This window comes from Chinchilla lanigera, unplaced genomic scaffold (genome assembly GCF_000276665.1).
Source record: "Chinchilla lanigera isolate Chin_1 unplaced genomic scaffold, ChiLan1.0 scaffold00061, whole genome shotgun sequence".
Lineage (NCBI taxonomy): Eukaryota > Metazoa > Chordata > Mammalia > Rodentia > Chinchillidae > Chinchilla > Chinchilla lanigera.
In genome coordinates, this window is record NW_004955462.1 from 14,498,997 (window position 1) to 14,516,885 (window position 17,889).

Genomic DNA, 17,889 nt, shown 5'->3' on the forward strand with positions numbered 1-17,889 from the left:
AAAAAAAAAAAAAAAAAAAAAAAGTATATTGTTATCTGTGGAGAAGGACATTCTTTGATTAGAAAGCACTGAGGAACTTTGAAGATATCAGTATGTAATACAACAACCATTGTTAATTCCCTACCCCTTTGTTTATAACTCTGTATTGTCTGTACTGTGCTTGTGATATGTTGTAAAATGTTGTGTGTCTGTTAATGTTTCCCCCCTTTTATCTTTAAAATAAAAAAAAAAAGAAAGCACTGAGGACACACAATAATTTGTTTACTGTTGCAAAAATGAACTGAAACCTTTCACCTGAAGAGTGTATTTGAATTGCAGGAGTTCGCTATTTTTTAGTCTTGCCATGCACTGTAAAAATTAATGGGAAGTAAGGACTGTGATTGTAGTGGACTAATAACTGGTGGTCAACTTATAACCCCCAGCTGAACTGAGTTAAGCGTGGTACTTGGTGTGGGAGGCCCACCAGGGATTGTTGCCTGCAGCATAAGAGGCAGAACTGGAGAAGGATAATGCTTTAATTACTAAAATGTTTGGTATCTGCCCATTTGTACTAGCTATGCCCTTGGTTCTCACTCAGTAAAAGGTGACTGAGATTGGTAATCGGGACTGCAGTCCGAGAGGCTGTATGCCCACTGATCCCAGACTTTTGCCTCTCTTGTTTTTCCTGTCTCTCTTTTAATTTTTCTTTTCATCCGTGGGCACCTCGTTCTTGGGACCTGGATAGAACGACGAATTGGTGCGCTGAACCTGAGAACACTGAACCTGAGAATGAATGCAGTCTTCCAGACTAGGGAAGGGGAATTAAGTCAGTGCTCAGAGGGCCGGAGAAGAGTTGATGGGTAGGTAAGCCCGTTCTCTGGGATTGTTTCATCAGGGTTACTATGGGAAACTTTCTGGCTCAACAAGAGAATCTTATTTTTTTACAGGTTTGGTCATTGTGTAATTTGGTAACTCTGGCTTTAGAGCCCATCCAATCTGAATCAGAACAGGAGATCTTGCTAGACATGAGAAATGAAAAAGGCAAAGACAACTCTGATTCTGAGTTGGGTAATAGTTTACCTGAGGAAACTCTATCACTTAAGGGACAGGGACCAGTTACAGAGAAGGAAGGAAGGTATGGATCTTTTGGACCTCATACTGACCATATGAAAAAGAAATCACACTTTCCTCCACCTCCCTCTTTGATCTCTCAAGTGTATCCGGTACAGCCCTCAGCCCCAATATATGATTAAATCTAACCCTTTTAAGGATCCACCTCAGTTAAGTGTTCAAAAGCCATTACGCATGTCTAGTATTGAAGGCTTTCGCCCAAGCCAAACAGGAAGGAGATTTAAATGCTTGTAAGGCTTTTGCTATGTACCCAGTTACAGTTACTGAACTATCAGGTGATCAGGAAAATCCCCAAGGTTATGTTCAGTATAATCATGTTCCATTATCTTTTAAAACTATTAAAGAATTCAAGCAGGCTTGTGTTTCATATGGAGTGAATTCTCCTTATACTTTTGGGTTGATTTTGGGACTAGCTCAGTCTGACCGTTTAATTCCATGGGACTGGGAAATGATTGCACACACAGTTCTCAGTCCAGCTGAACTCCTTCAATTTAAAACACAGTGGAGAGATGTTATAGCTAGACTAAAAGAAGTACTTCAGAAAACAGTGTCGCAACCTGCCTTGAAAGAATTATTTTAAAACTGTTATCTTATGATAATGCTAATTCAGAATGCAAAAAGGTCTTAAGGCCATTGAAATCTCAGGATGCTACTTTGGATGAGCATATAAAAGCTTGTCTGGATATAGGATCAGAAACCTTTAAAGCAGGGTTGCTTGGAGCTGCTTTAAAGGGAAACAAATGAAACAACCCTTACACCCAAAAGAATCCAAAAATTTTCTAAGAGGTCTCTACTAATTAACAACAAAATCTGACTAGTCTATTTAAATTATAAATTTGTAAAATTGTCATAGTTACTACAATTCAATTTGATCAAAAATGTATTTGAGTGCACTCTGATTTTGTAAAGATGTTTGTTCTGTGTTCTTGTTTAAGTGTTTGTCGTTCTGTGAACAGTGGTTCCCCTTTACTATGGCTCAACAATTTTTCTTTTATCATTTGTTCATAATACAATTGGGTTATAGATTTAAAAGCCTGCTTTCACCTGAGTTACCAGCTGGTTTAAATGATATCAAGATTAAGATATTTTAACCACAGTCCTTAGGATGAGGATAAATTATTGGGTAGGACTCCAATTGGTGAATAGAAGAGTGGCCAACCTTTATTCATTAATAAGGAGCCCCCAGTGATCTCTATAGTCTCTTGGGAGACACCCCAATAATTGGGTCATTTGGTCAAAAGGAAGTTTTGGGCTGGGGATTTAGCTCAGTGGCAAAAGCACCTGCCTGGCAAGCACAAGGTCATGAGTTCGGTTCCCGGTACCGGAGGGAAAAAAAAAAAAAAAAAGGAAGTTTTTCTGTAAAAATTACAATAAGGTTTTCATAAAAGATGCTCTTGGTACAAAACTAAATTTTAACAAAGGTTTTCTCATGTGTATGGTAATTCATTAGTGTTAATCTCATGGTATATTTAATGTATTCATGATTCTGGATCTACAGGTCTTCCAAAATGTAAAACAAAGATTGTTTATTGTGATAAGACTTTCCTTTAGATTCAGACCTCTGCCTTTAACTAAAACTTGTGATGTATATCCCATTAAAGGACAACAAATTAGATAAAAGCTTCTTATTACTAGATAGAGATAACTGGTTTAAAAAGATCATGTTATGTCAAAATGAAAATTTAAGCATGTTACAAAATGTCATCATGATTGTCATGTAGCAATGTTATATACGGTTTTGATTTCTAAATTTCTGTGTAAAAATATGTGACTGCTGTCCGTTAACATTCTATGAAGATTAAGATATCCATGGTTGTTAAAAAATAATGGTTCCTTTTGTATGTTCTAAGGTGTTTGCTATTCAGATCAGATTGTAATATTAAGCTTACTGCCTTCCTTGCAATGTATGTCATTAATCTTCTCTGTTGAATGTTTAACAACTGAGGTTTGGAGACCAAAAATTAGAGAGATAAATTGAGCTAGAGGACAGCCAATATTTTAGCTACACCCTCTGAGGTCAGTAAGGACTCAGGACATAACAGAACCTCTGCTGTGATATCCTATAACTTGGTTGAGTCCCTGATTTTCTGATCAAGGAGATTATGGGACCACAGAGGAAAATGATTCTACAATGTACAGTGTGCCTAAGGAGAGTCACCAGGAGAGAAAAAATCTTTCAAGCTTTCACAGAAAGCACCTTGGTCAAGCAATGGCCGTGACTCATCCAGATGGCTGACACTGACAGAAGGTCAAGAGATGCTGTACTTGGTTCCAAGATGATTCCTGAGGAGACCTAACTGACCCTGATAGACAGCAAAAGGTTAAATTTTTATTTATTCAGGTCTCACTTTAACTTGGTCTTGAATATCCAGCAGAAAAGTGTAACCACAAATTGTAAAAGGTTCAAGTCACCAACAACTTCTGACAGTTGCTAGCTAGACTCATAACAGACCGCTGTTACAGACTTTGGACTATATTCCTATTTTTCCAAACATCTGCTGTCATTTTACATGGTATTATAATTGTACTTTGCCTGATCCTCTTAGTCTGGCGAAGTTTATCCAGAAAACAACGAGAAACGGGAAGACAACTGTAGACCTTCTCGCTGATGCTTCAAAGGATTGCAGCAAAACAAAAAGGGGGATATGTGGAGAAGGACATTCTTTGCTTAGAAAGCACTGAGGACACACAATGATTTGTTTATTGTTGCAAAAATGAACTGAAACCTTTCACCTGAAGATAAGAGTGTATTTTCATCGTTGTTGTTTTTGTTTTTTGTTTTTGTCCTTTTGAGACAGGGTCTCACTATGCAGTTCAGGTTGGCCTTGAGTTCACTTTGTAGCCCAGGCTGGTTTCGAACTCACAGTGATCCTCCTGCCTCAGCCTCCCAAGTGCTGGGATTACAGGCGTGCACCACCACACCTAGCCAAGAGTATATTTGAATTGTAGGAGATCACTATTTTTTAGTCTTGCCATGCCCTGTAAAAATTAACGGGAAGTAAGGACTGTGATTAAGGTGGATTGATAACTGGTGGTCAACTTATAACCCCCAGCTGAACTGAGTAAGCATGGTGCTGGGTGTGGGAGGCCCACCAGGGATTGTTGCCAGCAGCATAAGAGGCAGAACTGGAGAAGGATAATGCTTTAATTACTAAAATGTTTGGTATCCGCCCACAGCTACGCCTTGGTTCTTGCTCAATAAAAGGTGACTGAGATTGGTAATTGGGGCTGCAGTCCAAGAGGCTGTAAGCCCCCTGATCCCAGATTTTTGCTTCTCTTCTTTTTCTTGTCTTTCTTTTCCTTTTCATCCGTGGTTACCTCATTCTTGGGACCTGTCACCCTGGGCAGAATGACAGTTATCTGCTTATCTAAGGCTCTTCAATAATCTGCATATGTCTACCTTATTTCTCTTTATAAAGTGCATCCCCATTTGAATGCCATCTCTTCCACTAACTTCCCAATATCTACCATAATCAAAACTCAGCGAGCAAGATTGTTTTAAAATTCTCTAAACTAATTTATAAAGCATTACAGCATTAGTCTAATTTCTTTGGGCAAGGGGAAGAGATAGCAAAAATGAAGTCCATAAAAAGCACCAAACAATAATATAAAATTGATTAAGTACATAGATGGCTGAGTTAATGACCTCTACATATTTTATAATGGAATTTTTAAAAATAAACATTTACTGTAGGGTATTCCATAACCAATAAGTCAGTAAAGTTAAACAATTTTGTATCAACTTCTTTTAAAATAACAACATACTTACTCTCTATCTAAATACTACGTTTCTAGAAAGAGGCATGCCAACGCCAATCAGGCAACCTCTCAGCACCAAATACTGTCAACAACGTTTCAGTCATAATCCACAATGAAAAGAAATGATATGTAAGATGCCACAAAAAGTATGGGTCTTCTTCTTTTCTTTTCTTTGGGGAGGACTGAGATTGAAACCAAGGCCTCTGCACCCAGCTAGTCTTATTTTTTATTTGGAGACAAGGTCTTGCTAAATTGCCCAGGCTGAACTCATACTTGCAATCTTCTTGCCTCAGCCTCCCAGAGTGCTGGGATTACAGGTGCATACCCCCACACCTGACTGGGTTTGCTTTTTTAACTAAAACTTCACATGAATGCCTATTTAAATAGCTACCATCTATAAAATTTCCCAATATAATAACTATCTATTCTTCAGTAATGTTGCTCATGTGCATACATGCGCAGCAGTGACAACTCTTCAATGGACTGATTCTTCATCAATTTCAAACTACTCTCTGGACAATACCACTCTGTTCAGTCTAGTGTTATTTTCAGTTATCTTCATTGTTTCAGAGAATGCCAGAGTCCATGATTAATACTGGAGTGCTGAAGTACACAGAACACTGAACAAGCACATAAAAGAGAAGGTTCCCAGATGGAAGAGTTTATACTAAAAGTTAGATAAAAGGCAGCCTTACTTTAAAGGCTAATTAATCTATGGAATTTGGGGGGTTACAGATGGTACACATTTCAAACAAGGATTAGGCATATCTATAAACAATAAAAGCACCTGCATACTACACAGCATTGAAGTTTCAAAGGCTGTCGACCCACATGCCTCACACGAAAAGAATGAAAACCATCTGTGGCCAAATATTCACTGCCGTCCCATACAAAAAGATCCATTATAATAATCCTGAAAATACTCAATACTACCAATAAAAACATAGGGCAAACACAGTATAGTAAAATCCACCGGAAGCAAAAAACACAAGCTCTAACTTTATATCTCAGCAATCCCTATCATTAGCTACTGAATATATAGTTATATCAGTCAATACTTCCTAGGCAAAATATGTAAGTATGATTTTTAAACAAAATACATACATACATGGTATATTTGGTCTTTACTGGGGAGTATTTACCTTGTAAGTGAAAAAGGATAACTCTGAAATTCTGGTTGGTAAACTGATTTTTGCACATACAATGTATCAATCATCTCTGACATGCAATGCAAATGGCAGCATAGTATTTTAATTATTTTAATGTTTCACAATATATTTAATCTGTACCGGCTAAAATTTGAATAGTTTTTCAAGATTCCTTAAAATAAACCTCATCACTGGATCCACTATCACACAGCGGAAGGGCCAAGCCTAAAACTGAGTTCGGCTGACTCCCGCTCAGTGGTACATACACAATAGCTCCAAATTGCTTTTAAATAACTAATAGGGAGTCTTGTAACCACAGCATGGAACTCTGACCTCAGCGAACTGCGTGGTTACTTTAATTATGTGTCTGTCTGCAGAGACTTAAGGAACTATTTGTGTCTAGGAGCTTAATCTCCTCTGTTAGCAATCTAAAAACATAAAATCAATACTTTTGTCCATTAATCAATTAACACATGTCCCCTATATGCATAGCAGAAGATTTAACACAGACTGAAATGAGCAAACAGCGGGCCAATCTTTGTTTCTGATCATCCTATCTTCAGACACCTCTCCCACCAAGCACTGTGCCTTGGAAAAAGAAAAAAGAACAAAAGAAAAAACTCCACAGCTGCAAAATATTCTCCCTTTAGTGTCAATGCAAGATAAAATGTGTTTTGCCTATTTAACATTTATTTGAAAGTAAGAAATATATGTAAAAGGAAGACTTTCACAAATAGATAAGTTCCTTTTGAGGACTGGATCAATTTAAAAGCCAAAGTTCCAAATTTGTTTGTTTGTTTTGAGACAGGGTCTATGTAGTTCAGGCTGATCTTGAACTTGGAGCAATCATCCTGCCTCAGCCTCCCAAGTGCTGGGATTACAAGCATGCAGCACAGCACCCAGCTACATTTTGTTTTTAACTTCAAAAGCTTTAACAACTGATAAAAACCATAAGATAGTATAATCCCTTTTCTTAAAACATAGACTATTTAGATTTAGAGCCTTGATTCTGTGACAATGCTAAGAAATGAGCTTCAAAGACATGAATGACTAAAAATTATCGTAATATTAAAGCAGGATTTTTTTGCTGCAAAGTAAATGGCTACATCTCACGTAAGGGGCCAGAGATATAGCTCAGCAGCACAAGCGCATGCCTGGCAAGTACAAGGCCCTGAGTTCGATTTCCAGCACCAAAAAAAAAAAAAAAAAAAAAGTAAATACATCTCATGTAAATGCAAGTCAGTTCAAGTATTGATAATCTATGAGTGAGTCACTTAGTAATTACTGACTTGCTATGCATCTTGCTATCAATCCTAATTTTCATTTAGTTGAGTCTTACACTCTAAACAGATGGATTATACAGAAGCTCACTGACTAACTTCTTCATCACATCAGACAAAATATATACTTTATAATATTTTTAAAATATTAATACTTTTAATGTTTATATAAATAATACTTTAAGCCTAATTGAAATTGATTTAAAGGTCAATTTTCCTTGCACATTTCTCCCATTACATAACATATAATATTGCATATAATAATGAACATATTTATAGGCATCCTAAAAACATGCACAGCTAAAATCAATGGCAGGGGCTAGGGATTTAGCTCAGCAGCAAAGTGCCTGCCTGGCAAGCGCAAGGTCATGAGTTCAATTCCTGGTACCGGAAGAAAAACAAATAAAATAAAATAAAATAAAATAAAAGGCAAATTTAAATTGTGGCAATCTTATTCAAATAAATTAAATATTTTAATTTAATTTCTCTTAAGACTCTTAAGTACATTCCTTTTTTCTCACAAAAATTATTTAAAGCAGCAAAAGAAAAATTTTTGAACTGGGTGTGGTGGTGCATGTCTATAATCCCAGCACTTGGGAGGATGAGGCAAGAGGATCACTGTGAGTTTGAGGCCAGCTTGGGCTACATGAGGAGAGGAGAGCAGAGGAAAGGAGAGGACAGCAGAGGAGAGGAGAAGAGAGGGGAGGGGAGGGGAGGGGAGGGGAGGGGAGGAGAAGGGGGAAGGGAGTAACATTCCTCATAAAACTAGAAAAACCACTCCTACAATTCATATGGAAACACGAAGGATTGAGAATAACCAAACCAATCAGTAGCAAAATGTGCAAACCTAGAGGCACCAACTTCAAATTCCACTACAAAGCCATAGTAATAAGAACAGCATGGTACAGGGAGAAAACAGACACAGGTAAATAAATTATTATAGAGGACAGAAAGAAACCCCAGCTACAGCCATCTGATTCTTCACAAAGATGCGAAAAACGTAAGTTGACGACAGGAGAGTCTCTTTAACAAATAGTGCTGGGAAAAGTGAATATCCACATTGAATTAGCTTTCCCATCACTGAGACACAACACCTGACACCCACAACTTATAGGAGGAAAGGTCTAATTTAGCTCACAGTTTTAGGAGATTTAGTACATGGTCCACTGGTTCTAAGGCAAAAACCTCATGATGGAAGGGCACCATCGAGCAAGGCTCCTTAGTTCATGGTGGCCAGGACACAGAGCAGAGAACAGGGCCAGAAGAAAATGGGTAAGGGATCACATATAGTACCCAAATCCATGCCTCCATGACATACCCAGACCCACCCAGGAGCGTGCTTTACTAATATACTAGGTGCTTCTGAAGCCAATGAAGCTGACATATCAGGATTAATAGCCAGACACGCGTAGGCAACTGAAACTAGATCCCTATTTCTTGGCTTATATAAAAATAAGTGCAAAATGGATCAAAAACCTAAGTACAAGCCTGAAACTGCTACATGGAAAACTCTTGAAGCCATAGGCAAAGGCAAAGACCTTCTGAACATAGCATCAACAAACCCAAAATAATAGCAAAAATTAACAAATAGGGCTATATCAAATGAAAAGGTTTCTGCATAGCAAGAGAAGCAGCCAACAGAGTGAAGACACAGCCCTACAGAACACGAAAAGAATCTTTGCCAAGTATTCTCCCAACAGAAGAATAATATGTAAAATATGTTAAGAACTAAAGAAAATTTAACACCAAAAACTGAAATAACCCAATCAATAAATGGCCAAATGAACCAAACACATAATGTGCAAAAAAAGTAAAAATGACCCATAAGTAAATGAAAAATTGTTCAACATCTTTAGCCATCAGGGAAATGTGAAATCACGACTACAGTGAGATTCTGTCTCACTCCCCATCACAGTGGCTACCATCAAGAACACAGAAAGCAGATGTTGGCAAAGACAGAGGGGTGGAGGAGAGCCCCTCTACACTGATGGTGGGAATGAAAATTAGTACAACCACTATGGAAATCAGTATGGAGGGTCCTCAAAAACCAAAACTAGAGTTACCCACAAAAACATAGTTAAATAGGAATAAGTTATAGTATTCTATAGCACAGTACAGTGATAATAGCAAACAACAATTATACATTTCAAAATAGCTAGAAGATTTTCAATGTTCTTTACACAAAGAAATGATAAATATTTGCAGTGTTAGATATACCAATTATCCTGACTTAATCATAAACATTGTATGCATGCATCAATCATTCTGTATCCTTAAATATATCCAAATATTGTGTCAAAAATAAAAACTAAGCCACACATGGTGGCACACACCTATAATCCCAGAACTCTGGGAGGATGGAGAAGGAGAATCACAAGTTTAAACCTAGCCTAGGGAACTTAGCAATTCAACATGACCTTATCTCAAAATAAAAACAAATAAAAAGGGTTAGGGATGTAGCTCAGTGTGAGCTGAGTTCAATCCTCAGTACTAAATACATACATACATACATACACACATACATAAGATTAAATAAAAATAGAGCTACTACATGTTTTGTCAATGAGCTACTACCTAATGATTTCTAAATCTTTACCACTTTTGGAAGCCTGACATTTAAGGCACAAATATTATTTGGATAGCTATGCCCTTTACTCTCTCCCCAAGTGAGAAACTCTATATATTCTGTGCTGTAGTTTGGGGTTTTGCAAGGGGAACAACACAATACAGGACACATATTTTATAAGATTATTTTATAACAGTCACCTAAAAAATCATATACAAAGCGAGTGCAGGAAATCTGTCCACACACTAAAGACCAAAGAATCCAGCTGAGGGCCTGGATCCCATGGTAATGTCCTGCATGAATCCAGCTGAAGACCTACAGCCCAGAACAGCACCTCCCACGAGTACAACTAGAGGCCTAGAGCCCATGACCATGTCTCATGCAGGCCTGTTTCATGGATCTGTGCTGGGAAAGCCCAAAAAAGTCAGTGATGGAACCTAGAATGTCTATGCCAGCATGATGAAGGATCTGTGCTAGCAGGCTGAGGGATCTGAACTGGAGCCAGGAAGCGATACTCAAAGTAAAGAACAGAGCTGCCCTGAAAAGTACCACAGCCACCTTCAGGGACAAGGAGGTCCCAAGCTCCTCCAGTGAAAAGAACAGCCAAGTCTGTATCAGGTTGGCAGGAGTGACAAGCTTCTCCAGGAGATTGAACAGCATACCATCTTACCCTCCGGAGCCAGGAAGCAATACTCAAAGTAAGGACCAGAGCCCCCCCAAAGTGAACTGTAGCCATTTTCAGTGACAACAAGGTCCCAAGCTCCTCTGACAATGAGAACAGCCAAGTTCATCAGGAAAGCCACCACAAGCTCCTTCAAGAGAACCAACAGCTCCCTAACAGCTTCTCTCCTTCTTCTCCAGTTCTCCCTTTTATGCCCCTGGCAACAATACTCAGGTGGGCCTCGCACACCCAGCACCGAGATGGTTCCGTTCAGCTGGGTGTAACAAGTTGACAGCCAGTTGTCAATCCACCACATTTTGCTACTTTATTTTTGTTAAACTACTACTACTCTTTTTTTGAAACATGGTCTCACTATATCCAGGCTGGCCTCAAACTCTTGATCCTCTTTGCCTCAGCCTTTCACAGTGCTAGGATTACAGGTGCATGCCATCACACTGGCTCCAGGGCTACCATTTGACTTAATTCCATTCCCTGTCATATACCCAAAGGGTGGCACACCATAGGGATACCTGCATTTGCATGTTTATTGTGGCACAATTCACAGCATCCATACCCATCAACAGGTGAATACATGAAGAAAATGTGCAGAGATATACATGATATAGATGATACAGATAGATATAGATATAGATGATATAGATAGATATATAGATATAGATGATGGAGTATTATTCGGCCATAGGGAAAAACAAAATTATGTCATTTCCATAAAAATGGATGGAACTAGAAATCATCATATTAGGCAAAATAAGCCAGACTCAAAAAGACAAGTATCGCAGGTTCTCCCTAACATATGAAGTTTTTAAAAGATGGGATCAAATGAGAACAGAGACTATTATTGAACAAGATGAAAGGAACAAGGGGGACGCAAGGGATGTGTGAAGGTTGGATATGGAGGGAGGGATATGATCAAATTATATGCAACAAAACCCAGTACTTTATAAAATTAAATAAAACAAAAAGATTAATCTAACTTCCAACAAAAAGTAGAAATCCCTGTAGCTGGGGACAAGACAGCACGGGCAAAGGATGCTTTCCTCTAGCCACAGCCCCTGGCAAATTGTTCCCAGGTAAACCAAATGGAAATCCTGGATAATTCAACCAAATCCAGCCCATGTTTTAGAATATAACAGGTCAATAAACCTTTAATAAAATAAAAAATAAACCTCAACTCTGGCACCTCCACGAAACACTGTCATCTAGGTATTTAAAAAATAAGATCTTTGTGATACACTGATATGGAAAGGCCTCTAAGACATATTAACTCAGAAAAGCAAGTTTCAGGACACCATGTACAGTGTGCTACCATTTTTGCAAAACACATCAATAGGTAAAAACTGCAAACATATACACATCAAGAAACTGCCTCAGGCCGGTCATGGTGGTGCAGGCCTGTAATCCCAGCAATTAAGAGGCTGAGGCAGGAGGATCGCTGAGTTGTAATGCCAGCCTGAACTACAAAGCAATACCCTGTCTCCAAAACAAAAATAAAAAAGAGAGAAAAAAAAAAAAAAAAAAAGAAATTGCCTCAGAAAAGATGCTTGCAAAACTAGTAAGACTGATTACTTCTGGCCTGGGGAATGAACTAGCTACGTTAAACTGTCTCGCAAGAATGAATCTCCAAGGTAAGGTTGCAGGAAGGGAAATCAGAAAAAGGAGAGAAAAGCATATAATTATTTAAGATATAAATCAGCATCCTTTAAAAATAATCTTTAACCATATCAAGATACCAAAGTGAAAAATGTAAAGAATGATAAAGTTACCACAACATAAAGCCATCCAAATGAAATACAAGAAAGGAGAAAAAAAAAAAACCTGTCTACTTCCCCTTCCAAAGCTACTGCAACTGCAAATGAAATTTAACTGCCAAAATCTTTATTCAAGATAAATTTTTAGAAGCCCCAAACCTCCATTTTAAAGAAACTGCAAATATTTAAACAAAGTATGCTTTTCTTTCTTTTATTTGCAGTTTCTGGTAGCAGCAAAGCCATATGCAGTCAGCATAGTTTTTTTTTTTTCTAAAATCTGGATAGTTTTATGCATCTCCAAATCTTTCCTACTGAATTTGTTCTGATAGATTCCTCTATTTGAAGCCTAAAGAAATACTGTGTTCTCAATGTTTTTGTTGTTAAAGAACTTCCTAAAATGTGTCTATTCATTATTTATGTCACTAAGTCTAAACTAGCCCCATAGCTTAAGAAGATTCAGCTCACATTTTATGGTAGGTCTCATAAAGAACCAGTTATTAAGTGTTACAAATAAAAGTAACCACTTAGGTATCTATAGGAGTTTTGCTCTTTTTCTAAAATAGAACCCTGGCATTTTTTTTTGTGGGGGCAGGGGGTGTGTCTTTTTGAGATAGGGTTTCAGTATGCAGTTCAGGCTGGCCTTAAACTCACTTTGTAGCCCAAACTGTCCTCGAACTTGCAATGATCCTCCTGCCTCAGCCTCCCAAGTGCTGGGACTACGAGTATGCACTACCATGACCAGCACAGACATATTTTTTTGAGACACACACCACTAGGGAATCTCTTGCTTCTACATCTCTTACTGAGTAAGCCAAGAACAGAAAGCCCTAACCACTCTTTATCCAGACCATTTCTCAGAGTTGGGTTTCCAGCAAGCAACTTTAGAGGATGAAGAAAAGCTTCCTTCTAGACAATGAGAAGGCTTGCTTCCTGCTTGCTGTAAAAATGATAAATTCTCCAAGTTCCCGTTCCTCTACTAAAAAAAAAAAAAAAAAAAGAGAGAACGCCATGTACAGAGCATCCATCTGAGGCTGTATTATATCATACCCATGCTAACAATGCTAACAAAAACTGAAATCTCTAACGTAACTCTTTAACACCATTTCTAGAGAAAATAAACACCAAGTTCCAGTTTGGCATACCAGGAGAATACCCTCACACCACCTCTAATACCGGCTGGCCCAAGCACAGGAATTCCTTCCCTCCCTCCTCCAGCACCTCTTTTCATGATGGCTCTAGGGATCCTAGGCAGAGACCTCCAAGGAGTAGTCCCCTAGGGATGGAGAAAGTCAAGGTCCCTAAGCAAAGGTGTAGGAAAAGGGTATAAAGCAATGAAGGGTTTGAAAGGTGTTCACCGGAGTGAATGGGCAGGCAGGAAAGAATACCTAGCACCTCCTGAAAGTATAGTCAGCACCTCTTAATCAACCTCCCATCTGAGGTTACCTCTAGTTCTATACCAGTTTCTGATCATTTTCTTTCTATTCCGAGTCTTTTGCTGGCCCTTGGCCCACTGTAGAATATAATTTCATCACTTCTTTCCTGGCCCTTTATCCCAGTAACATAAATAATGTAATTTTATAACCCTAAAACAAGGGCAGTAATGTTTCATAAACTTTTGGTACTGGGATGGGTAGGCAGAAGTAGTAAGCGCAATGCAGATTTAAACAGACTGCTTGTTCTCCAGCCCTTGGTTTGACATCTGGCAAAATCCAACTGCCCTTTAAAGACAGATAAGCAGGCTCTCCTACGAGGTCCACTTTGTAGTTCCAAGATTCCCATGTATTAACAAAGTGCATAGAGAATTTCTACACTGAAATAAGAGACTATGTTCATTTTTTCCATTAGGATCAGAGCCAAAAGCAAACCACACTTTTTGAAAACTTAGGTAAGGTTTCCAAGAGTTAAACAAAACGGATTTACCAGCAAAAGGCAGGAAGAGTGAAATTATAATTTGAACCGGGCAAACTGTTTCATAACAAAAATGTGACACTTAATGCAGTTTGCAGAATACGGTATGCTAAAAACGCTACTTATGGCAGTAGCAGACCTCGAGAGAGAACAACTAGCCAAACAAAAGACCTAAAAAAAGTAGAAAAAAAGAGTAGCCATGTCAGCATCATAAAACCACAACACACTGATATAATATTTTTGCTGAATTATAACTTTTTCACCACACTTTTGGCTTAAGAGCACAAAAAGCGCATAATAAATTTCTTTTTACCATTTTGAATTAGGAATTTATACTAATTCAAATTATCCTAATTTAACAAGACTTAGGACTAACAAACACATGCACTGTTGAGGTCAACCAAGTTACTAACATAGAAGACAGTATGAGTAGATCAACGTTCTTTTCTGCAGCTCTTTTTGGAACAGATTTACTTTGTGTTCCTGGGTGACTTTGGGTTGGCCAGCTGATAGGACAGACTAACGCTTCATTAGTTGAAACAAATATTCCATCACAACCTCTACCAAAAAACTCACACTGACAAGGCTTGGCTCACTTCCTAATATGCTGGCCAAGTAAAAATAAGAACAAAAACCTCAATTCAGGTTGACTAGAAAATTATTCTAATGGTCTTTAAGTCTCTTGTACTAAACACAGACCACTTGAATCTTTTATAATACTGTCAACTCTAAATTTTGAAAAATAACAAGAATGCTAGAATAAGTACGGCCAAAACCAAAAGCTAACATTTATCAGTACTATACCTTCTCATCCTTCAGTTCCTCAGTATGAACTGAGACTTTGGTGGAAAATTACTCAACAAATTTTCAGAGTCCTCTTAAGAATGCAAAAGCAGAAGAGACATCATTTTTCACATCACAGAATCAATAAAAGATGTCTAGCTAATTGACCAACATATAGTTAAGTGAAATGTGTTTCAAAATTATAAAACTGGTCAGTGGCATACAATGATCACCAATGTTCAGATGCTCATTATTCAGATATTGACTTCCTCTAGTCTAAATATAATGGCTATCTAAAAAAAAAAATCTTAAGATTAGACAGAACTTTGCTATATCTTAACCTATACCTACTCCAGATAAGCCCTCCAGAATAACTCAGAATGCATCTATATTCCACATGACAACTTTCATTTCCCAGATATTGGTTCCCAGGTCTACTTTCATTCTTTTCTTTAACCCTTAAACCCTTCTTCTACCTATGCAATGGTTTATAGACACCCTCCCCATCCTACCGATGTTCCTCTGGATTTCCCCATGACTGGGATGCTATAATTGTATGATACAGACTTAGACTACCTCAGTATTTTAACAACTATGGCATACTATTGACCTATACATTTTAAAAGATAATTAGGCTTTTATCTTTTTATGTCTAAAGTATTTTGTGAAAAATATTTTAAATGTCCTAATATAATACATAAAAGCAACTTCAAATATTTTCTATAGTTTCATTGGGAACATTACACAAGAAACCTTCAAATTCATAATTTAAGGAGTATTCAATGGAAATTTTAAGGAATCTTTTAAATTTCTTTTTAAATCTTGTTTCATCATTCTTAACCTTTTTAGTTCTTAACCTTTTTAGTCTCCTATGTAAAGCATACTCTTTTCTTGTTAGTTGTACAACTTCTTAATTGAAAACACTGGGCTGGGGATGTAACTCAGTGGTGCAGCACCTGCCTGGCAAGTGGGAGGCCCTGGGTTCAATTCCCGGCACCAAAAAAAAGAAAGAAAAAGAAAATATCATGAAATGTTTTTTATTTTTGTTATCATCATTCTTTCACTTATTGTTACAAATTTTCTCATGCACCAAAAGGAGAGAAGGATTATACACTCAGCCTCCATTCCTATCAATACTTTTCTAGGGGCTGGGGATTTAGCTCAGCGGCAAAAGCGCCTGCCTGGCAAGTGCAAGGTTGTGAGTTCGGTTCCCGGTACCGGAGAAAAACCAAAACAAACAAACAAACAAACAAAAAAAAAATATTTTTCTAATCTTGATTTCCTCACCTGTCTTCACTTTGTGCCTTCAGAGCATTTTAAAATAAAAGACCATCTGAAACACATACTGTGCATTAGGGCCTACTATGTCATAAGTATTGTGCTTACTTATTCTAGTCTTCAAATATTATAATAAAATATGCAACCCTAATTCTTTCACTACTCATCTTCTGTATTCTCATATGGCACTAATATTCCCACTCAGTGTCTTGACATGCACTGTTTTCAATGTCTACACAAATTATAGGTGTCTTATGTTAGAACTTGGGTGCTCTACTCTTGGATGCTCAACTCTGCAATATTTGTTTTTCTGAGTTCTACTATATAGCCAGCTTACTTGGTTGCATTTATGGAACAGTACGGCAAATTCACAACAAATGGGTCACTGACACACTGGTTAATAAATTCTGGTAGGTGGACCAGACAATAGTCTTAGAAACAACCTTGCATAATTCACTACATTTAGGGAAAAAAATTTTTTTTTGGATTTGGAAAATATTTTAACAGTAATTTACCGAAAGAAAGGAAGGAGTAACAATACTAACAAGTAACATATAGGCTTTAAAGAAAATATATGGACTGTGCTTCCTCGATCATAATTTTAAACAATCCACCGTTAGATTGATTATTTCACTTAACTTCGACTAAATTTTAGTACGCTGATGTTCAATTACTGTTGAATAAATAACCACAGGAGCTATTTCTAATCATTTTCAAAGAAAGCGAGAGTTAGCTGGCAAGTATTACAAACAGGCTTAAGAAGAGACAGAGCTTAGGAAACTTCGTGATTTATAAGTTACAAGAAATCCCTACAACATGCGAGAAAATTTGAATGTTCACAAAGATGAGAAAGTTCCAAGTAATTTTTAAGAGGCAGAATTCCTCAGAGTAGCAAGTCATCATTATCAGGGCTGAAAACTTCAAAAATTCAAGAGAGAAGCTAAATATAAAACCTGCTTTAGATTCTTATCTGGGGAATTGTGAAAAGTATTTTTAATCAGGAAATATGAAAGAATCTGTAAAATATCAGTGGATGATCGGCTTGAGGGGGTGGATATGGATTGCGAGGAGAAGGTTCTAGAGAAGGAGTAACAGAAGGGAGGTATGCATACTTCACTGCTCACTGCGCCACTGCAGACTTTTAAAAACCTTCGATTCTGACATAATTAGCCTTACCCTAATTTCCCACCAACAACTGAATGTGCAGTTTCAACACACTCTTATTTCACACCATATGACATGAAAAAAAACAAACAGGGCAACAAATGCAAAAGGTGGTTTTTGTTTTTTTGAAATGAGGCATTAAAAGAGTACTACATTTAAAACTTACATCTGAGCCCACACTTCTCGTGGTACTTTGTAGGACAGGTTTAGTCACAGAAAGTTTTCCGTTCACCGGGCTGCTCACCACAGGGGCTGGCACCACATTCACCACATGATTAGGTAGCTGTGTGGCTCCCCCAGAGACAGCAAGGACAGGCTGAGCAGAGGGCAGAACTCCAGGAGTCTGAAGTTGTACCACAGTAGGCTGAGAGAGCAAAATGGTCTGACCTGCATTAGAAAGAAGAAAAGTAATCAGAGAGTGCATAACCATTGTAGCAGGGGAAGCAGCTTGACGTGTAAGTCT

At 37.8% G+C, this 17,889-nt stretch overlaps 1 protein-coding gene across 1 annotated transcript in view; it reads right to left on the bottom strand.

Annotated features, from left to right (window-relative positions):
- Positions 1-17,889, bottom strand: part of Atf6 (activating transcription factor 6) — a 200,344-nt gene that overhangs the window by 146,041 nt on the left and 36,414 nt on the right. The window contains exon 8 of the mRNA XM_005398327.1: positions 17,593-17,813. Coding sequence (XP_005398384.1) covers positions 17,593-17,813 — 221 coding nt within the window. The remainder of the gene's footprint in view (positions 1-17,592; positions 17,814-17,889) is intronic.